Source organism: Caenorhabditis briggsae (assembly GCF_000004555.2).
Source record: "Caenorhabditis briggsae complete genome, chrX, whole genome shotgun sequence".
Taxonomy (NCBI): domain Eukaryota; kingdom Metazoa; phylum Nematoda; class Chromadorea; order Rhabditida; family Rhabditidae; genus Caenorhabditis; species Caenorhabditis briggsae.
In genome coordinates, this window is record NC_013491.2 from 4,610,057 (window position 1) to 4,633,144 (window position 23,088).

General features: G+C 39.6%; 3 protein-coding genes across 3 annotated transcripts; 1 reads left to right on the forward strand and 2 right to left on the reverse strand.

Moving 5' to 3' along the window:
• Positions 1–1,316: 1,316 nt before the first annotated feature.
• Positions 1,317–3,028, reverse strand: CBG02167 (the record flags this gene model as incomplete). The annotated part of the gene is made up of 5 exons (XM_002643860.1): positions 1,317–1,476; positions 1,736–1,914; positions 1,963–2,564; positions 2,612–2,744; positions 2,984–3,028. 5 exons carry the CDS (start codon positions 3,026–3,028, stop codon positions 1,317–1,319), a joined length of 1,119 nt encoding a protein of 372 aa, XP_002643906.1.
• A 7,017-nt stretch (positions 3,029–10,045) lies between these two features.
• CBG02169 lies at positions 10,046–11,285 on the reverse strand (the record flags this gene model as incomplete). Its single annotated transcript, XM_045239096.1, has 4 exons — positions 10,046–10,205; positions 10,258–10,436; positions 10,485–11,086; positions 11,165–11,285. The coding sequence occupies 4 exons, from the start codon at positions 11,283–11,285 to the stop codon at positions 10,046–10,048; spliced, it is 1,062 nt and encodes a 353-aa protein (XP_045092044.1).
• Positions 11,286–16,527: 5,242 nt separating this feature from the next.
• On the forward strand, positions 16,528–20,983 carry CBG27515 (the record flags this gene model as incomplete). The annotated part of the gene is made up of 11 exons (XM_045239097.1): positions 16,528–16,573; positions 16,624–16,701; positions 17,032–17,142; positions 17,196–17,486; positions 18,516–18,614; positions 18,884–19,129; positions 19,175–19,387; positions 19,513–19,746; positions 19,864–19,941; positions 19,989–20,087; positions 20,841–20,983. 11 exons carry the CDS (start codon positions 16,528–16,530, stop codon positions 20,981–20,983), a joined length of 1,638 nt encoding a protein of 545 aa, XP_045098082.1.
• Positions 20,984–23,088: the final 2,105 nt, after the last annotated feature.

Here is a 23,088-nt window from a genome sequence, read left to right on the forward strand (position 1 = left end):
TTCAGCTATCAACAATCACACGCTTCACGGTTATGCACGCCCCGCGGAACGATGGAGTGCGAAAGAGTGAGAGACGCAGAGAAATCCTTTTTCTGAGTCATCAGAAATAGTCTCGAGGAATTTTTTTTGTTGTTTACGAAATAGCTGAGCAGAAATCAAACTGTTCTGTATCGAGCTACATACTACAGTATACCTAGAACAAAAATGACGATTCTCAGGAAATATCCTTCTACGTGGGGATAGAAGACTGGAACACAAAGAAGAAATTTCAGATGACTTCTATACTAGACGTGCAAAAACATATTGAACCATGTTCCAGACGAAATGTTCCATGTTCCAGACGGAAGCGGTCTTGAGAAGTGTGGAGAAGTACGATTTGAAACAGTTAAAGGTATATCCTCCGATCCGTCATCACTTTTTTTCCATATTCGAGTCGGCGGAAGCAAGTCCGGTCAATTCCCAGTTGAATTCTTTCATTTTCTGTGAAATTTTGATATGTCTACCAGATAGTAAACTGAATAACAGAAATCCAGGAGTAGCCATATCCTTGCTGTGACATTGAATCACAACTATTTCCGCGTGATGTAAATTTTAAGAACCCAGAAGAACAATGGAGTCTTCCGAGAAAATACAGTCTTCCGAGAAATTGCTGATTTGTTAAATTCGAAAACTCACTAGAACATGAGGCCTGGGACTTTTGACTGTAGGAAATCAGGATGAGAATGCCAACAATTTGTTTGGATTCATTTAGTTAGTTCTTTGAGGTTCTTAGCCTTTAATTTCTAAAGTGGGATTATCATAAAGTAATGCATCTTATAGGCATTTTATCTGCAAATTTGACTCTCACGCTCCAGGCGACGACGAGCTGGTTTTGAAATTCAGAGGTTCCGAAAACATCTTCACAAGAAGAATTCCCATTTTCTATGATCCAAAAGTTTGGCTCTTTTGTACTCTTCCTTGATTCTTACGATACTAATAAATGCTGATATGATAAACTTGTTTTTGAATTTCAAATTAAAATCTGATTTCGATCAGTCAATTTCAGATATAGGTTCTGACATGGTATTTGAATTTGATTGGCAAGAAAGTGTCAGCAAAGGACTGTTTTGTATATAAGATCTTATTTATTATCTTTTCTGAAATATCGAATGTTTGCGAGATTTTTTCATCTTTATTACAAAATTGAAAAAATCGATAAATTTAAAATTTACAAATTGTATTAAAAAATGAAGTTTTTTGGAAGCATTAGGGGAGGGAAAAAGTATGAGGAATGTTGACAAGAATAGGAGACAAAAATCATCCAACGTTTTGGCACTTTAGAAACACTTGCGATGAACAATAGAAGGTCCGGAATCATTGTATTCTTCCTTGGAGATCCACATCTCTTGAAAGCTGTCAAGAGAAGCGAGAATAGATCCTCCAATCCAAACTGAATACTTGCGCTCCGGTGGGGCGATGATCTTGACCTTCATGGCTCTGAAAACAAAATCTGTTTAGTAATGTTCAAGCGGTAGCTAATTAAAACAACAAATAATTCGGAGGTACAAAAGTTTTGGGCTCATTGTGGAACAAAGAAATTTAGGGGTTCAAAATCCTCAATGCGAGGATACAAAATACCTGAAACATGCTTAGTTTGTACCCTTGAATTGGCGATTTTGTACCACTAAATTATATTGTACTCCCCTGTACCCCCGAATTGTTGTACCCTCCAAACTATGTGCCACTGAAAATTTACGATGGGGCAAGAGCGGCGATTTCCTTCTGCATGCGATCAGCAATCCCTGGGTACATGGTGGTTCCCCCGGAGAGAACGGTGTTGGCGAATAAGTCCTTGCGGATATCGATGTCGCACTTCATGATCGAATTGTAAGCAGTCTGGTGGATTCCGGCGGACTCCATACCCAAGAAGGATGGCTGTAAAAAAACCTATTGTCTGATGTTTAGAATATTGAATAAGCTTACCTGGAAGAGAGCCTCTGGGCAGCGGAAGCGCTCATTTCCGACGTGTATGACTTGACCGTCAGGAAGCTCATAAGACGTTTCGAGAGAGGAGGAGGACGCAGCGGTAGCCATCTCCTGCTCGAAGTCGAGGGCGACGTAGCAGAGCTTCTCCTTGATGTCACGGACGATCTCACGCTCGGCGGTGGTGGTGAAAGAGTAACCACGTTCGGTGAGGATCTTCATGAGGTAATCAGTGAGATCCCGTCCGGCCAAATCGAGACGGAGGATAGCGTGTGGAAGAGCGTATCCTTCGTAGATTGGAACAATGTGACTGACACCATCTCCAGAGTCAAGAACGATACCGGTGGTACGTCCGGAAGAGTAGAGAGAGAGTACAGCTTGAATGGCAACATACACGGCTGGAGTATTGAAGGTTTCAAACATGATCTGGGTCATCTTTTCACGGTTGGCCTTCGGATTGAGTGGTGCTTCGGTGAGGAGGACTGCGTGCTCTTCTGGGGCAACACGAAGCTCGTTGTAGAAGGTGTGATGCCAAATCTTCTCCATATCATCCCAGTTGGTGACGATTCCGTGCTCAATTGGGTACTTGAGGCTGAGGATACCTGAAAGAAAACGAATGAAAACAACAAATTCGATTCTAGACAATTACCTCTCTTGGATTGGGCCTCATCGCCGACGAAGAAGTCTTGGGTCCTCATCCCAACCATGACACTTCTATACTTGGGTGATCCGACAACCGAGGGGAACACCCCTCTAGGTGCATCGTCTCCTCCGAATCCGGCCTGAAAGTTCATTGGTTTGATTTCTCAAAATTGCTGAATAGTTGAGTACCGTAAAACATGTATTAGAAAACATGGCTTTCATTTTTTTTCCAAGTTATTTCCGGAAAGCCCTTCTATTGCAGGGGGTTTTCAGTTAAAGACTCCGTTCTAATTTTCCAAGCCACTGTATTAAGGTCGGTCCTTCTGATACAGGTTTTACGGTACATAGATATAGGAATATTCTAAAGTTCAAAACCCACTTTAATGGCTCCTGAGCCATTGTCGATGACAATTGCCGCAATCATTTTGGCTGTTGTTGATGTCGTGGTTTTCCTGAAATCCAACTTTTGAAAGAAATATTAGGAACAGGGTGATGGAAATCAGGAAATGAGATATAAGAGCAGAGAAAAACATGTGACAGCAAGCGGAAATACAGGGCCGAATGACTAACTGTCTTTCAGCTATCCACAATCACATGCCTCACTGTTATGCTTGCCCCGCCCATTTTGAGGAGCGGGAGAGTGAGAAACGCCAGAAAAATCCATCGAATTTATTGAGTCATCAGAAATGGTCTCGAAGAGATTTTTTGTTGTTTACTAAATAACTGATCAAAAATCAAATCGTTCTGAATCAAACAACAAACTACAGTATACCTAGAGCAAAAAAACTGCAAATTTTTGGGATATGTCCTGGTGCGTGGGCGTATCAAAAAGGGATCCCAGTTTAAGCTATTAACCAAGATGTATGGGGCTCTTGACTACCAGAAATACAGACCCATGTACTCGCTATCTCTGGGTTTTTTAATAGATCGCTGAAGCACTGTTGGATACTTTAATGTTAGTCATAGAGAATGTTTTCTGAACTGATTTCATGACACTTGAAACTATTTGATAGGAGCCATCTGGCCTTAAACTGACGGAAATACGGCTCAACAAAACCTGACCTAAAATTTCATCAAAACGGACCGAGACAAGCTAACTTTGGGAAGTTATGACGAAAATAGTAACAGTCTGGTAAGATCATGATCGTAGGAAGTGGATGGTGAAATGAAAAAACAAGAAAAATTTTGAGCAGAGAAAAACAGGCGACGACTATCGAAAATACAGGACCGAATGACTAATTGTCTATCAGCTATCGACAATACCATGCCTTACTGTTACGCAAGCTCCGCCCAACGATAGAGATTGCAAGAGTGAGAGACGCGAGAAATCCATCGAAATTTATTGAGTCATCGGAAATGGTCTTGAAGAGTTTTTTGTTGTTTACGAAATAGCTGATCAAAAATCAGATCGTTCTGAATAAAGCTTCAAACTACAGTATACCTATAGGAAAAATGCAAACTTTCGGGATATCTCCTGGTGCGTAGGCGTATCGAAAAGAGATCCCAGTTTCAGCTATCAACCATGATTTCTGGGGCTCTTGACTACCAAAACGACCAAAAATACCAATGAACTCACGACCTCTGGGTTTTTAAGATCTCTAAAGCACTGTTAGACACTTCGAAAGGGCGTTAAAAAGTCAGTGGACATTGGAAATGTCTTTTATAAATGATATTACCCAAATAATTTTCTAGGGGTCATTTCTGATGCTGATTAAGATTCTGTTTCTAGATTTTCGAAGACTTGTAGTTCAAAAAAGTTACGAATAGTTTCTGGGCTGGCTTTATACTAACGATACGCACTGTAAATATTGGGGGTTGGTGAAATAGAAAAATGAAAAATTTTGAGCTGAGAAAAACGGGCGACGGCGAGCGACCATACAGAACTGAATGACTAGCTGCCTATCAGCTATTGACAATCTCATGCCTCACTGTTACGCACGGCCCGCCCAACGATAGAAAGTGCAAGTGTGAGAGACGCAGAGAAATCCATTGGAATTGTTTCAAGTCATCAGAAACGGTCTCGAAGCCAAATTTTCTTTTGTTCACAAAATAGCTGATCAGAAATCGAACCGTTCTAAATCAAACTACGAGTTACAGTATACCTAAAGCAAAAAAAAACTGCAATTTTTTGGGATATATCCAGGTGCGTGGGCGTATCTAAAAGGGATTTCCGTTTCAGCTATTAACCATGATATCTGAAGCTCTTGATACCAAAACTACCAAAACTATCAAACCATGTACTCGCGGCCTCTGTGGTTTTCAGGATCGCTAAAGCACTACTGGATATTTCATAAAGGCGCTAAAATATCAATGGGCGTAGACAATTATTGCTGGATTGGTTTCAAGATACTAGAAATCACTTAATAAGAGCCACCAAGTCCCCAGCTGACAATTCATGTCGTTCAACAAAACCTGACCTAAAATTCCATCAAAGCATAGGCGACGGAACAAGACAAGCTAATTTTGGGAAGTTATGACAAAAATGGTAACAGTCCGCTAAGATCATGATCTACAATTCTATAATAGTTTTGTATTGCCAAAAAGTTGTAGTTCAAAAAAATTACAGTTTTTTGGAGTGGTTTTACACTAATGTTACATACGGTTGGAAGTAGATAGTGAAATAGAGAAAAAGAACAATTTTGAGCAGAGAAAAACAGGCGATGACTAACGAAAATACAGGACCGAATGACTAACTGTCTATCGGCTATCTACAATCCAATGCCTCACTGTTATGCACGCCCCGCCCAACGAAATAGAACGCAAGGGTGAGACACGCAGATAAATCTTTTTTTTTGAGTCATTAGAAACGGTCTCGAGGAGAATTTTTTGTTTACGAAATAGCTGATCAAAAATCAAATCGTTCTGATACAATCCACGAATTACAGTATACCAAGAGCAAAAAAACTGATCTCAGTTAGTTTTAGCAATAAACCATGATGCCTGGGGTCTTGACTACCAAAACTACCGAAAACACAGGAAACGTTTGCTGGATTGATTTCAAGAGACTAGAAATTCTCCGATAGGACCCAGCTATTCTCGAGCTTGCGAAGATACGGCTCAACAAAAACTGACCTAAAACTCCATCAAAGCATAGCCAGCGCACCGAGAAAAGCTTATGTCGGGAAGTTATGACAAAAATGGTAACAGTCCGCTAAGATCATGATCTACAATTCTATAATAGTTTTAGATTTCCAAATAGTTGTAGAATGACTAACTGTCTTTCAGCTATCCACAATCACATCCCTCACTGTTATGGATGCCCCGCCCCACGATACAGTGTGAAAGGCTGAGAGACGCCAGAGAAAACTTTTTTTTTCTTTTTGAGTCATCAGAAATGGTCTCCAAAAGAATTTTTTGTTGTTTACGAAATAGCTGATCAAAAATCGAACCTTTCTGATGCAAACTGCGAACTACAGTATATCTAGAGCAGAAAAACTGCAAATTTTTGGGAGATATCCCGGTGCGTGGGCGTATCAAAAAGGGATCCCAGTTTAAGCTATTAACCAAAATGTATGGGGCTCTTGACTACCAGAAATACAGACCCATGTACTCGCTATCTCTGGGTTTTTTTTACAGATCGCTGAAGCACTGTTGGATACTTTAAAGGAGGCCAGACACCAAAAAAAAAAGTTTTCCTGATATTTTGCATAGAAAACCCCCATGAGGGGTTGAACTCATGACAGGCAGCTCAGGGGTACAGCGCCTCTACCGGCTGAGCTACGGGGGCGCGAAGGCGCCTGACGACCGATGGTCTACATAAGCGCGGCGCGATTTCGGCCCCCGAACTGCCCCCGAAATTTTTGCTGTCTCGCTTCCTTTAATGTTAGCGGACATAGAAAATGTTTTCTGGACTGATTTCATGACACTTGAAATTATTTGATAGGAGCCATCTATCCTCAAACTGACGGAAATACGGCTCAACAAAACTTGACTTAAATTTTCATCAAGACAGACCGAGACAAGCTAACTTTGAGAAGTTATGACGAAAATAGTAACATTCCGCTAAGATCATGATCTACAATTGTAGGTTTGGATTTCCAAAATGTTGTAGTTCAAAAAAGTTACAACTAGCTTTTGGAGTGGCTTTACATTAATGTTACATAAGGTAAGAAGTTGATGGTAAAATGAAGAAAAAAGATACATTTTGAGCAGAGAAAAACAGGTGACGACTAACGAAAATACAGGACCAAATGACTAACTGTCTATCAGCTATCGACAATACCATGCCTTACTGTTATGCACGCCGCGCCCAATAGAAGAGATCGTAAGGGTGAGAATCGCCAGAGAAATCCTTTTTTAACTTTTTGAGTCACCAGAAATAGACTTGAGAAAAATTTTGGCTGTTTGAGAACTTGCTGATCAAAAATCGAACCGTTCTGAAACAAGCTACAAGTTACAGTAAACCTAGAGAAAAATGCAAACATTCGGGATATATCCTGGTGCGTAGGCGTATCGAAAAGAGATCCCAGTTTCAGCTATCAACCATGATTTCTGGGGCTTTTGATTGAATAAGTTTATGTACTCGCATTCAAGCTTTCGTTCAGTAAGTTTTTTGAGGTGCTTAGTTTTATTGTTTTTAGGGGGGGGGGGGTACGACGGGATGGAACTCGGCGAAATTGAACCGCTACATAATAGAACTGCCACGAAATAGAACTGAGCGGAATAGAACCGCCACAACATAGAACCGGGTAAAATAGAACTGTTACAAAATGGAACTCATAGTGCGCTGGAGCATATTTGTTTTATTTCAAATTACAGATTGAAATTTTTTAGAAGCTGAAACCACAAAATGTTGGATTCAATCACTTTCCTGACAGAAATTTGAAACAAAAACTCACTAAAGATCGATAAGTTTCTGCAGATTTAGAAACTATCCTAGTTGTGCAAATTCTGGTTGACCTGCCCTATGTTTCAGACGAATGCGGTTGTGGGTAGTGTGGAGAAGTACACCATGAACTAGTTCAAGTTATATTCTTTGATCTGTCATTATTTATCCCGGATTCGAGACAGTGGCGGAGGAATAAAGGAATGGTGGAAGTAGATCCGGTCGATATTTCAAGTTGAATTCTTCCAGTTTCTGTAAAAATATTTTATGTTTGCCAGATATGTTCAAAACAATTGAACTACCTGAGAAGCACGAAGCCAGGAGTAGCCATAAAGTTGCTGTGAAATTAAACAGGAACAATTGCCGCTCGATGTAAACTTCATTTGTTCGAAACTCAGCAAAAAAACCAGAAGGTGCGAGCAACGGAAAACAGTACGATCTTCAGAGAATCGCATGACATTGGATAAATTCGAAAACACATTTCAGATTTATCTAACTGATCACTTGTATTAGGTTTTTCACATCGAAAAACTGACTGAATCGACTGAACGCCTGCGATAGAGTTTTTTTTCAAGGCTGCACCAATAATTCGCTTCTGACGAGTAATCCTCGGACGGCAAAATGAGGAGAATGACCATTCTTGAACAGATTAAGTGGGCGAGTAGCAAGTTCCACAAAAATCAATGATGTTTAGAGATTTTTTCGTAGTTTGACTTGTTGAATCCTATTATCATTGACCAAGTAGAATGAATTCAACAATCACTCTCTCAGCAGTTCGTTGTCGATTGTGTGCCAAAATGCCAGGAAGATTCAAACATTTCGTCTGAAAAGTTTAACTGAAGCTTCATGGACATGAGGCGGATGCTTTTTTCGACAATATAGACCCAATAAAGAACTCACAAATTCCACGAAACCATAATCGAAATCTCGAAATCACAACGACCACAAGAATTGCGCAATCAGAAGGCTAAAATCCAGTGTCCCCAGAATTGCTGTTTATCTGATGATTTTGCTCAGTTCCATTTTCGAGGTTCACCAATCAAATGCTGGAGTTTCTGTAATTGCAGAAAATTAGAAATTTAGGTCTCGAGTGATCGTTCTTGATAATTACCTTTTATTTGTTCAGCTTGAATTCGAGAACTTTCTGTCATCTGATTCTGTTTGAGAGAGCGGTCACATGAAACTGCTGATTCTAATACTGTACGATTCGCACCAAATCCGGAATATCTTCAGTTTTTGCTTCTGATAAGGTGAGAAATCGATATTCTTATCTGAAAGTGGTACATAAAGATAGAGAAATCAGAATAGGCATTTGAGCACTTACGTTGGTAGCGTTATGGAGTTTTCATTTGAAAGAAAAGTCATCATCCGAAACAGCCGAGCGGGTCCGTTTTGGCCAATTGAGACCATCATAGCTGGTTGCCAATCGATGCGCACAGTGAAGGGTCATGTGTCTGGCGGTCGAGCTCGTCTGCGCATATGGCCCTTCTCATCCGTCTATTGGGACAAAGAGAGAAACACGCACCTTACACAATAGCATAATCTCGATCTGTAAGGCATGAATTTTCGTCCGAATCTTAAAAAAGCGATTTTTATGAAAATAAATACTGATCAAGAAATGCTGAGCATGTTGGATGCTAGAACAAAATCATGGGAAGTATTTTGGTAAGAAAAATTGAAAGAAACATTAACGGGAAACGTAGAAAGACATCGAGGAAGGCAGAAACATCATCTAATTCGAACTTGGCGGCAGTGTACACAACAAGTGTTCCAGGTGTTTGCGGAATTTTTTGGCGCGTATTTGAATTTGATTGGTAAAAAGATATTAACGAAGAGTGATATTAGCAAAAGTATTAGCGGAAGAAAGGTATTAGCGGGATGTTGATTTCTGAATATAACGACGAAAAATGGGGAAAAGACTTAAGAATTGAAAAGAGATCCATAGGCAACTGATAGGCCCTCTAGATTGGACGCTAATCGGTAACAGCTATAGTTTATCAGGGGAAATGTTAGTTTTTCACCTGAGGTAGGAAAAGAAACGGGCAAATTAAGAAATTTCTGACCCAGACTAACTAAATACCGAATCTTGAAAAAAAGAAAATTTTAGTGTAAATAAAGACTGATCAAGAGACGCTGAGTATTCTGGATAACAGGACAAAAGACAGGTATTTTGGTAAGTAAAGATGGAAGATACATAAAAGGAAGACGTAGAATGACATCGAGCTGTGAGGAAGGCAAAAACATCATCTGGAGTCAAAGGTATCAGCGAAGAAAGGTAAGAATGTCTCTGAGATTTTTTTCATTCTTTCCTGAAATATCGAATGTTTGTGAGATTTATCTTTATTACAAAATTGAGAACATTAATAAAATAAAAATGAGAAAAAATGCATGAACATTTTTGGAGGGAAAGGGGGGGGGGGGGCTTTTTGAAAGAATAGGGGAGGAAAACTAAAAAAATTTTTTCCTTTGAGATTTTTTTCAATGTTTTCTGAAATATTGAATGTTTGTGAGCGTTATTTATCTTTATTGCAAAAGTGAGAAAATTAATAAAATAAAAATGAGAAGAATATGATGAAAAAAATAAGGATACATCGGAATACAAAAGGCATCGGAAGCTTAGAAGCACTTGCGATGGACAATAGAGGGTCCAGCCTCATCGTATTCTTCCTTACAGATCCACATCTCTTGGAAGCTGTCGAGTGAAGCGAGAATAGATCCGCCCATCCAAACGGAATACTTGCGCTCCGGTGGGGCGATGATCTTGATCTTTATGGCTCTGAAAAAAAATCCGTTCAGTAATGTTCAAGAGGCAACTAATGAGAACTTACGATGGGCCAAGAGCGGCGATTTCCTTCTGCATGCGATCAGCAATTCCTGGGTACATCGTGGTTCCTCCGGAGAGAACGGTGTTGGCGAACAAGTCCTTACGAATATCGATGTCGCACTTCATGATCGAGTTATAAGCAGTCTGGTGGATTCCGGCAGACTCCATACCCAAGAAGGATGGCTATAAAAATATCACCTGTCTGATTTTTAGAATATTGAAAAAGCTTACCTGGAAAAGAGCCTCTGGGCAGCGGAAGCGCTCATTTCCGACGGTGATGACTTGTCCGTCAGGAAGCTCGTAAGACTTCTCAAGAGAGGAGGAAGAAGCAGCGGTGATCATCTCCTGCTCGAAGTCGAGGGCGACGTAGCAAAGCTTTTCCTTGATGTCACGGACGATCTCACGCTCGGCGGTGGTGGTGAAAGAGTAACCTCGTTCAGTGAGGATCTTCATGAGGTAATCAGTGAGATCACGTCCGGCCAAATCGAGACGGTGGATGGCGTGTGGGAGAGCGTATCCCTCGTATATTGGGACAGTGTGGGTGATACCATCTCCAGAATCGAGAACGATACCGGTGGTACGTCCGGAAGAGTAGAGTGACAGGACAGCTTGAATTGCGACGTACATGGCTGGGGTGTTGAACGTTTGGAACATGATTTCGGTCATCTTTTCACGATTAGCCTTTGGGTTGAGTGGTGCTTCGGTGAGGAGGACTGGATGCTCTTCTGGGGCAACACGAAGCTCGTTGTAGAAGGTGTGATGCCAGATCTTCTCCATATCATTCCAGTTGGTGACGATTCCGTGCTCGATTGGGTACTTGAGAGTTAGGATACCTGAAAAAGAATTAATGAAAATAAAGTCTTCGTTTAAAAATAGTTCCTCTCTTGGATTGGGCCTCGTCTCCGACGTACGAGTCCTTCTGTCCCATACCGACCATGACTCCTTGATGACGTGGTCTTCCAACGATGGATGGGAACACGGCGCTTGGAGCATCGTCTCCGGCAAATCCGGCTTTGCACATTCCGGATCCATTGTCTACAACAACAGCGACAACGTTGTCGTCACACATGACTTATTAGATGCGAAGGATCGGTTTCTGCAAGTAGGAGTGGCTTCATACAAGTTTTACGAACTGTTGGGATAGGTGTGGTGGGAATAGGAAAAAAATTAGGAGCATGAGAAAAACGGGCGACAACGAGCGACGATAAAGGGCCGAATGACTAACTGGCTATCAGCTATCGACAACGTCATGCCTCACTGCTACAAGCCCCGCCCAACGATAGATTGCGCAGGAGTGAGAGGCGGCAGAGAAATCTATCGAGAATGTTTTGAGTTATCAGATATGGTCTGGAAGCAAAATTTTCTGTAGTTCACGAAATAGCTGGTCAAAAATCAAATCGTTCTGATGCAGACTACAAACTACGCTATACCTAGCGCAAAAATGCTGAATTTCGAGATTCAAAAAAAATTGTAGTTCAAAAGTCCTAGTTTTTGTGGTGGATTGAACGGTAGGAAGGGGAAGACGGAAATAAGAAAAGGAAAAATTTTGAGCAGAAAAAAACAGGCGACGACGAGCGGAAATACAGGACCGAATGACTAACTGCCTATCGGCTATCTACAATTCTATGCCTAGCTGTTAGGCACGTCCCTCCCAACGAAAGAGAGTGCAAGGGTGAGAGACACCAGAAATCCATTAATTGTTGAGTCATCAGTAATGGTCTCGAAAATAATTTTTTGTTGTTTACGAAATAGCTGACTAAAAAACAAATCGTTCCGAATAAAGCTTCAAACTACAGTATACCATGACTTTTATGATTGCTGAAATAGCCTTGGTCGCATTTGATGTCGGGAATGTTAGTGAGCATCAGAATGTCTGATAGATTAATCAAATCACTAGAAGCCCTCAATACCAAGCTTCCGATCTTCCATAGGGCAATTTAGCCGGCTCAACAAAAATCGATCTAAAACGCCATCTCGACAGCACGTGGCAGACAGTTTTTCAGTTTTCTAAATGTGATTACCTAAATCATTTTCTAGGCATCATTCCAAATGCTGATTAGGGTTGCGATTTTAGGTTTTCGAAAAAGTATAGTTTTAAAAAAGTTACGACTAAGTTTTTGGAGTGACCTCATACTAATGTTACGTACGGTAAAACGTGGATGGTGGAAATGGGAAAAAATTCTGAGCAGAGAAAAAACGGATGACGACGAGCAAAAATACAAGATCGAATAACTGACTGACTATCAGCTATCCACAATAACATACCTCACGGTTATGCACGCCCCGCCCAACAATAGGGAGTGTGACGGTGGAAGACGCCGAGAAATCCATTTTGTTGATTCATCAGAAATGGTCTCGAAGAGAATTTTTGTTGTTTACGAAATTGCTGACCAAAAAACCAACCCGTTCTAAACAGAGCTTGAGACTACGGTATACCTAGAGCAAAAATTCTATTTTTTAGAATGTGCTGGTCCTTGGGGGTTTAAAAAAAAGGATCTCAGTTTTAGCTATCAAACTTGATAGGCTCTTCACTACCAAAAATACCAAAAACATCAAACTATGTACTCGTCACCTCTGGTTTTTTAAGATCGCTATGGAATGCTTCATAGGCGCTAAAACGTTAGTGGAAATAGGAAATGTTTGCTGGATTGATTTCTAGACACTAGAAATGACTCGATAGGAACCACTAAGCCACCAGCTGACAATTCATACGGCTCAACAAAACCTGACCTAAAATTCCATCGGAGCATAGTAGACAGACCGAGTCAAGCTAATTTTGAGAAGTTATGACGAAAATGGTAACAATCTGCTAAGATCATGATCTACAATTCTAGTTTTGGATTTCAAAAAAGTTGTAGTTCGAAAAAATTACAGTTTTTGGAGTGGTTTCACACTAATATTACACTCGGTTGGAAGTAGATAGTGAAATAGAGAAAAAGAACAATTTTGAGCAGAGAAAAACAGGCGATGACTAACGAAAATACAGGACCGAATGACAAACTGCCTATTGGCTATCTACAATCACATGCTTCACTGTTATGCACGCCCCGCCCAACGAAGGACTGCGAAAGGGTGAGAGTCGCAGAGAAATTCTTTTTTTCTTTTTTTTTGAGTCATCAGAAATGGTTTCGAAGAGAATTTTTTGTTGTTTACGAAATAGCTGATCAAAGATCAAATCGTTCTGAATTGAGCTATAAACTACAGTATAACTAGAACAAAAATGACTATTGTCAGAATATATCCTGGTGCGTGGGGATACTCAGAAGACTGAGAGACAGGGAAGATCTTTTAGAAGCTAGTTGGGAACAGTCTGAGCTGATCAAACTTTTGTGAGACAAAGTTGAAACGAAAACTTACTGAAGGGAGATATTTTAAGCAGATTCAGATTTTGGACCGTTGAAAAAGTTTCAAAGATCGAGATTCGACTCGACCAGTGGCGGAAGCAGCTCTGCTCGATATTTTCAAGTTGAATACTTCCAGTTGCTGGAAAAACGTGACATGTCTACCAGATACGTTGAAAAACTTGACTACCTAAAACGCATATTTCAAGGATTAGCCACAAACTTGCTGTGAAATTGAATTGAAGCGATCTCCGAAAATTTCAATAGGAATCCAGAAGGTGCAAACAATGGAGTACGATCCTGTCTCTGGAGTACGATCCTGTCTCTGTGCCAGAATCTTCTTCTGTGTTTGTTATCCTGGTCAGTTCCTGGAAATGCTAGCTGAAGCTTATCAAATATCTGTAACAGTAATTTTGCACTTACTTACATTTAGACATCTCATTTGTATTAAGTGTCATGAGCATAAGACAATGCATCATTTCTTCGTAAAACATAGATCCATTAAGAATGCATAAATTGCTGCACATCTGCTGAATTCGCTCAGTTCCGTTGTCAAGGTTCATCTACCAAATGCTTCAGGTTCTGTAAATTCAAAAATATTTTTAAAAGGAGATCTCAAATGAGTTTTTGATAGTTACCTTGTTCTCCAGAACCTAAAGGGAACTGCAGTTGTGAGTTGAGCTTAAAAGTACCAAGAACCAGGTTATCCCAGCGACGTAGTTTTTGACTCTCCAAGGTGACAAGTGTAAGATACAGTTGTTGTTTTAACGGCATCTCTGTTTCCTTCCTTTCATTCAATGAAATGGAAGGATATCTCTATGGAACGTCATTCATAGAGTTCTTGTTCTGCGCACAAATATCCAGTCAGTGCTCCGTAGGTAGAATAAGTGAATTGAGTCATCATCGAGCCAAACACGTGAGAAAGCAACTTGGCAACATTTTCTTGATGCTTTTCTCTTCTTAGACTCCAGTCTTGCTACATCGTACTGCCGACAGGTTGAGGCATTCAAGCGCAGTCTCCGCCGTAGTTCTCACATTCTGTTATTCTTCGGCATTTGATGAAGCTCGTTGTGATCCATCCATTCGTGAACAGACATAAACCAGTAGACATCCATCGCAGATCGACTCAGATCAGGTAGACTAATTCTGAAAGCAATGTAGATATTGACTCAAAATGATATGTTAAACTTACTTTCCCACTAGTTGATCTTAGAAAGCATCCACTGCCTGATGATCCATGGATTGATCTCTCTACCGAATATCTTGTACATCATTGGTAGCCGTCAAGCGTTTATCCGTTGAGCGTGGATACGAGAACTATCTGTCATCTGATTCTGTTCGATAGAGCGGCCACATGAACTCCTGATTGTAATACTGTAAGATCCGCATCGATCGATTCCGGTAGGTTTCTTTCACTATTTTGTCTCCGATAATGTGAGTAACCGCCGTGATCTTTTCTGAAAACATGTTGAGGAAGAACTATAGGTGTTCGGGCACTTACGTTGATATTGTAGAGCAGCTTCCAATTGAAAGCTCAGTCTGGGTCATTCGAGTTCATGGCAACTAGTTACCAATCGATGGGAACAGTGTGGATTCACGTGCCTGGCCTGCGCACATATTCCTCCTTATCCGTCTCTTGGGAGAAAGCGAGACCTACTTACACAGTAGCGTAAGACATGCGGATAGTGTCTGCTCTTCCTTTGAACCAGAAAACATTGGTCTTCGTAAGAAATTTTCGGCCGAATCCTAAAAAACGATTTTAGTGAAAATAAAGGCTGATCGAGAGTTGGATACTATAAAAATATAATCGAAGGTATTTTAGGGAAACAAGGTGGAAGAAACGTAAACGTAGAATGACATCAATCTACGAGAAAGGTAAGAACGTCATCTAATTCGAACTTGGCGGCGTTGTACGCAAGAGGTGTTCCAGGTGTTTGCGGTCGGAAGGGGCTTTTTTGGCGCGTATTTGATTTCGATTAGCAAAATATTAACGAAAAAGGGATTAGCAAAAGTCTTTGCGTTCGATTTTTGAGTATAAGATTCTTTTCAATTTTTGCTGAAATACTGATTGTTTGTGAGCGTTTTTTGGAGGGTTGGGAAAGTTAAAATGAGAATAAAAATAGGAAACGTTTGGAGATAAACGGCATCAGACGAAATGTGAGAAATCGTCATATTATTTTCTGAAGTATCCAATGGAAAAAAAATGGCATCGTCCAGAGGAGCCGTGCGGGTCCGTGTGGGTCATTTGTGTCCAACTGGCTGCCAATTTATGCGAACAGTAAGAGGTCATGTGTCTGGCCGTCTACCTCATCTGCGCACGTTGCGACGCAGCTCAGAATAGCTCCTCCTTGTCCTCCTTGCCCTTCTGCTGGGAAAAAAGAGAGGACCACGCATTACACACATACTAGCATAGTATTGATCGGTAAAGATATTTTCTGTCCCTCTTTTGAACAGGAGAACATTCTTCCCAGTAATCTCTCGGAACTCGACCGTGTGATCATCACCAGTAATCGAAAATTCCGCTTGGCAAATAGCTCTCAAATGTAAGTCCTGAAATTGTTTTGTTCTATTATGCTGGAAAGAAAAGAAACTGCCTATTTTTCGAACAATAAATGAACCAAAAACAAGAGTAATCGAAGATTAACAGTTTGGTAGAACAATAAATTCTCTATCGATTCCTCATCGCATTCAACCTTCAAAATCTAAAAAAACTCATAAATTGAATCTGCCGCATCTAATGAAAACGCGCTCTCTCGCGACTGCACCAAAACACGGACTTTTCTTGGCTCAAAGTCGTTATTTTTTATTTAATTTTAAGCTGAAAATTGAAACATAATTATTTTCCTTCTCCCCCTTTTTTGTAACCTAGCATCAAAAGTTTTAAATTCGTGAATAAAAAATTTATTTTGAAATTAGTTTTTTTTTCCAGGAAAATGGACTCAGGAGATAATCGAGAAATCGAAAAGAATGATGAATCGCGTAAGAAGTTTTTTGCAAGAACTACAAAATAGTAATTTCAAAATTTTCAGGGAATCCAACCAGCTCTTCTGGGCCATTGACTTCTTCAAAAGAGGATTTTTTCGCTGCACTTGCTGCGCAAAATCAAGGTGAGCTACACGACTGGCAGACCAATTTCAGCCTCAACTATACGGTCACAAGTTCTGACTGTTATATACTAAGCTACGGTCAAAGTATAAAAATATACCGTAAAACCTCTAATAGAACGACACCCGGATCGTCCACTTTGAGCCTATATATCTCATTTTCTGTGAAAGATATCAAAAAGTGGCTAACTAGTAAAATATTGCTGATATCCTGATAAACATTTTACTAGTTAACCACTTTTTGATATCTTTCAAAAGAAGTGAGATATATAGGCTCAAAGTGGACGATCCGGGTGTCGTTCTATTAGAGGTTTTACGGTAGTTGTTTTCCAGATTTAATCAATCAAATGCTCTCTTCCTGCCTTTCCAATCCCGTTCCAAACAAAACATCGAGTTTCGACAAATGGAAAAAGAAGGTTCTGAAGAACCAAGAAAATAATCCAGGTTTTTTTTGTAAATTTCGAAAAAAATTAAACCGAAACTTTGAATTTTTTCAGAATACGGACCCAAAGAAATTGCCACATTTCCAAGCCAATGCCTTGCAATTACCAGGTCTATCGGTTGCCAGAATTTTGTGCATTTTGGAATTAAAAACAATTCAAACACGCCAATCAAATACTCTGTGAACTTGACGAACCAATTTCTGGAAATTGTTGGCAATTCTGAAGGCGTTGTGGATATTGGCTGCACGGTTCGGGTTCCAATTCTCTGCAAATTTGACTCCCATGCTCCGGTTGACGACGAGTTGATTTTGAAATTCGGAGAGTCCGAAAAAATCTTCACACGAAGTTTTCCCATTTTCTATGATCCGAAAGTTTGGTCCTTTTGTATTTTTCCTTGATTTCTACATCTTAATGTTTCTTTGATTGCCTCTTGCTTACTGTCCCAATAAATGCTGATATGATGAGCTCATTTGCGCACGGTAAGATCGGTCCCAAAACAGGACCGCCGGTCCCATCATCGGACCACCGGGCCCAAAAAAAAATTTCGACAACGGTCCCAACCAGGCTTAATCTCTTGTCGTACCCTTTTGACTGTTGTCGGAACGTGGGGACCGTTCTCGGGGCATTGGAACTGTTGTCGGAACAATGAGACCATTGTCGAAGCAATGGGACCGTTGTCGCAATTTGTTGGGACCGGCGGTCCGATGATGTGACCGACGGTCCCGCTTTGGGACCGTTCTTCCCGAAAAGAGCCAACATTTTGTACACGTATACAGATTTCCATCACTCCATTTTAGATGTAGGTTCTGACATGGCAGCTACCGACACTCAGTTAGCGACTGTCCGACCGCTTGGCTCTAATCCGATCGATTTTGGGGCCACCACGTCTAATGAGACACTCTTCCTTCACAAATCACAACAGAACGCTGGTCCAACGCCTCATCCATCCTCTAGCTCTTCTGTCATAGTGTCTGCGCCTCTCTCACCTACATTGTGTCTCTACCGTGTCAAAAAGAAAAAGAAAGGCCTTCTCTTCGCCTATGCATTATTCTTTTATCTTTGTCTTATTGGTGTTTTCCCTCTATTTTTTGTTGTGAACTCAAAAATACTGCCCAGATAAATTTCGAGTTGACTTGAAATAAACAAGGACCCTTAATGTTCAAACTTTTCTAAAAAAATCGATTTGCCGATTTTTGAAGCGTAAAATAGAAGAGCGGAAAATTAGCTTTATTTTGAAACAAAAATTGGGAAATTTGATTTAAAATGATGTTCCGATGCTCACATATTTTACTCCCTATCGTATTTTTTGTATACTGATTACAATTTCTGATTTTCACAACACTGAGATCGAAATTTAAATAACACTTTTTTCAGAAAAATCTGCGATGGACAACTGTGGTAAGGGAAATAAGAGACTCAGTAAGCAAGTGAGCTCACGGAGACAGAAGATCAGGAAAAATAGGATTACTGAAGGTGAGTATCAACAGCTACGCGGGTTTTTTTTTCTGAAATTTTGAGACAAAAATAAGGTCTTTTTTCTATAATTCATTTCGAGTTTTCGTTTTATAATTTTTCTTGAAAGTTTCTAAAAATTTTTTTAAAAATGCTTTTTGGAAATTTTAATATTTGAAAGTATCTGAATAGATGGAAACGCAGACAGTTAGAGCGTCTGAATGTCTGCGCAAATTCCGAACCGGCCATTTTTTGAATTTGAAGCATTAACAATAAAGGTTTTTTTGTAGCTGTTCTAGGAACCAAAATACGACTATTTGAAGATGCAGACATTAAGACACTGTCTGTTTTTCTTCTTCTTCAATTATTCTTCTTCAATCCTCCATCAGATCAGCGTCAGAAGATTCAAGAACAAGTAGATTCGGTATCCGACAACTCAAAAAGTGATATTGATGACGAACCCGTTCCAAAAATACAGAAATTTGTGTTATCTGATGACTCAGAAGATGATGAGCAAGATTCTGACGATGACAAAAGTTGTTTCCTAAAACTTTCAAATTCGAAAAACAAATATTTTTTAGCTCCTCCTTTGAATCAGAGTCAAAAGATTCAGAATCGAGTAGATATGGATTCCAGCAGCTCTGAAAGTGATAGTGATGACGAACCTATCCCAAAAATACAACTATTTGTGATTTCGGACGACTCAGAAGATGACAATGCTCAACGAAAACAATCACTCAACAAAAACCGCCTCAGAATGGCTTGGGGTGAATCAGATTCAGAAGATGACCACGGTGAGATTTTTCGTTGAATTTTTATTAATTGTGGCAAATTTGTCCCACTGCAGATCTCAAGTTTTTATAAGCATAGTCCTGAAAAATCTTGTTATCAGCTTTTCCGAAAAAAGTTACCTGTTCAGCCCCACTTCCAAACATACCGAAATTTGCGATTTCGGACGACTCTGACGATGATGAGCAAGATTCTGACGATGACTCCAGCTCTGAAAGTGATAGTGATGACGTACCTATCCCAAAAATACCATTATTTGTGATTTCGGACGACTCAGAAGATGAAAATCCTCAACAAAAACTGCGCCGCAACAAAAACCGTCGCCGAATAAATTGGCAAGAATCAGATTCAGAAGATGAGCATGGTAAGAATTTTTGAATTATTATTAATTGTGGCAAATTTGCTCCACTACAAACCTCAAATTTTTAGCATTGTCTAGAAAAATATTGTTATCATCTTTTCCAAGAAAAATATTTTTCAGCCCCTCTTCCAGAGATACGGAAATTTGTGATTTTGGACGACTCCGACAATGATGAGCAAGATTCTGACGATGATGAAGGTTGTTTCCTAAAATTTTTAAAATTGAAAAATAATAGTTCTTTTCAGATGCCGTTTTCCATTCTGATAACTTGAGAACCGCTACACAGCCAAATAGGGACCTCATGAGGATCGATTTGGGCGATTCAGATTCCAAAGACGAACAGAGTAAGTTTTCACCGAATTTTCGAATTTCTCGATTAACTTGAACAAAGTCACAAGGCAGAAAGAGCCGGGTCGGCCTCTTGACGCTTGGCCGGGTCTCTCTTTTTTGTTTGTAACTTTGTTCATAGACAAACCGTATTTTACCAAAAAGTACAGTTTTGTAGTACTCGTTGAGTTCTATCATATCTGAATTAGAGGGTCAAAAGAATTGATTCTGAAAGAAACTACAGCAAGGGCCGCAAAAGCCCGGAAAGAGACCAAGTTGGAGAGAAGGTTAATGTTAAAGACTACCGTAACATAATTACTGCCACTTGGGTTCCAGGTACCATTCAAAAGCGCATTGGAAAAACGATGTACGGCGTCGCAGTCAACGAAACCGCCTGGACCCGGCACGCCAACCAGCTTCGACGACGTGATGCCCCAAAGCCGTATAGCTATATATAGCTCTATATAGCTATATATACCTATATATACCTATATATAGCTCTATATAGCTCTAGATAGCAAACACTTCGAAATCTGATGCTCCCTGCTTAATTTTTGCTCAAACTCCACAAAATGAGCTAAGCAGTTGCAGTGGACACTTGTGATCGCGTAGCTCAGCTGGCGCATTCAACTTTTTTCGATGAAGCCATCAGAGCAAGGCCCACCACAAGAAGTAAAAAATCTGGAAAACTGAAAATTTTGAAAGATTCCGAAGATGATGAATGTATGTTTTCAAATATTTCAAACTTGAAGCAAAACACTTTTCTTCAGATTCGACTGTCGATTTTCAAGGCTTGAATGCAGCTACAACAAATGAGAGTTTTCTCAAAATCGACTGGGACGATTCAGATTTAGAAGACAAATTCGACATATTCATGTTCAGGACAACCTGCTCTGCTGCGAATTGCGATTAATTGGATTTAACTTGTTCAGTTTCAATTCTTGGCTAAAATTTGGCTGAAAATTCAAAATTATCTGGAAAAAATTTCAAATGCGAAAAAAATTAAGGTTCACAGCTAGCTGAATGTACCGGCTGATGACCCACCAGGACAGGAAGGATTTCCGTGACGACACTTCCTTTTTTTCTAGAAACTCCTGTTGCAAACTTTATTGAAACTACCCAAGATTATGTGATTTTCAAATTTCGATTTTTATGTTAATTATTAAAATTTTCCATTGTCCCAATTTTCTTTACTCCTAATTTTTTCTGATTTGAAAATTTCTTTGTTTTTAGAGTTTGTCCAAAACGAGAAAAAAGTAAGCATTTTCAAAAAAAGCAAATACGGCAGACGTGTGGGGCTGAAAAATTGAAAAAAAACGTATTCTGTTTCACTTCTGATGATAATATGCTTGATCCACCGTCAACCAAAAATGTCGGATGGCAAGAACATCTTGTAATGCCATCACGAGATTTCTAACTAACGATTTTCCATAAATCAAGAAGATCTAGTAGCTGAATCAAAATCACATCCGCCAGACTTTCTCTATCACTGTATAACCGCACTGTGTCCCAGACAACAATGAGTGTGCAAATTTGAAGTAGTTGGAATGCACATTGATTGTGTAATCGAGTTGCCAGAAAGATCTCCGACGGAGTGACGGACTTCATGGGAGATTTTCGTTGTTGGTTAGTTTGTTCTAGTCGTCGATGAGAAGCTGTGAAGAGTCTACTCAATTTTTATCACTTTGTATCACGAATTTACCAAAAAGACGTCCACTTGAAGACAATAAAAGTCTATAAATGCACAACATGACCTCTTCTTGTTCTCGTGATAACGACACTTTTTCTGGAAAATCGGCTTTTGAATCTACGAATTCTGACATATGAACAGTGACTTCTTCACGAATTTCTTCCAAATCAGTCGATGAACCTCGTCGAAAATATAGAACTGGTTTCTGGAAGACATTAATATCAATTTCCATCGAAATATGGATAATTTAAGACTTACAACACTCTTTCGCCAATTCTTCATATCTAACAGCAATCAAACGAAAATCAGGGCATCTTTTAAATGTTTCTGAATTTTTCATTAGCAAAGTAAAATAAAAAATATGATAGTATGACAAAGAAAACGCTAAAACAAGTAGACTTGCACGAGGAATTCTTCTCTGTTAAACCAGGCGCGTCCCGTTATTTCGGAGTGTCGTTTGACTAGATGTGCGCGCGCACACAAAATGTGAAAAATGTGCGCCAGGCAACAGAATCACTAGTTATTAGAACCAACACAAGCGAGACCAAAAAAGGAAAACTTTCCCAAAGATAGGACGCTGATTTTTTAACCAACTCTGTAGTAGGCGAATTTAAAAACCTCTCACCGTATTTTTTCTAAGGGCAATCGCCTTGAATGTAAAGTTTGAGCTTGATTATCTCAATTCCTGTGAAAGATATCGAAAAATTGTCAACTGACAAATTAGTTCTCATGTTATCACCAATACTTTATCAGTTGACCAAATTGTGATATCTTTCACAGAAAGCGAGATAAGTAAGCTCAAGTTCAGTTTGTGTGGGTTCCTATAAGAGTGATTTTTTCACGCTTTTAATAGTCTCTAGTGATTATTCAGTCTCTAGTGATTATTCATTTCCTCCAAAAAGTTCAGTATCACAAACAATACATCATTGCTAAATCATTATCTACAGAAGATCGTAAAACGTTTTTTTGTTACTTTTAGTTGGTCGAAATTTCAGAAAAAGCATAAAGATTTCCGTATACCGTCCACATCAAGCCCAAAACTCTCAATTCCTGTGAAAGATGTCGATTGTAAGATTATTTCTGTTATTATCACCAATGTTTTATCAGTTGACAGAATTTTGATATCTGTTACAGGATTTGAGAAAAATGAGCTCGAAGTTTTGGTTTGAATGGGCTTCTATCAGCAAAGGTACGGTATTATTCTTTTTTTTTTTGATTATTGTCAACGTTTTTAAAAATTCCAAGTAATGTAGAAAAAGCACTCTCATTTTTTATTCTGGTTTTTTTCTGGAAAATATGTTCTAGTTAAAACATTTACTGAGTTCAAC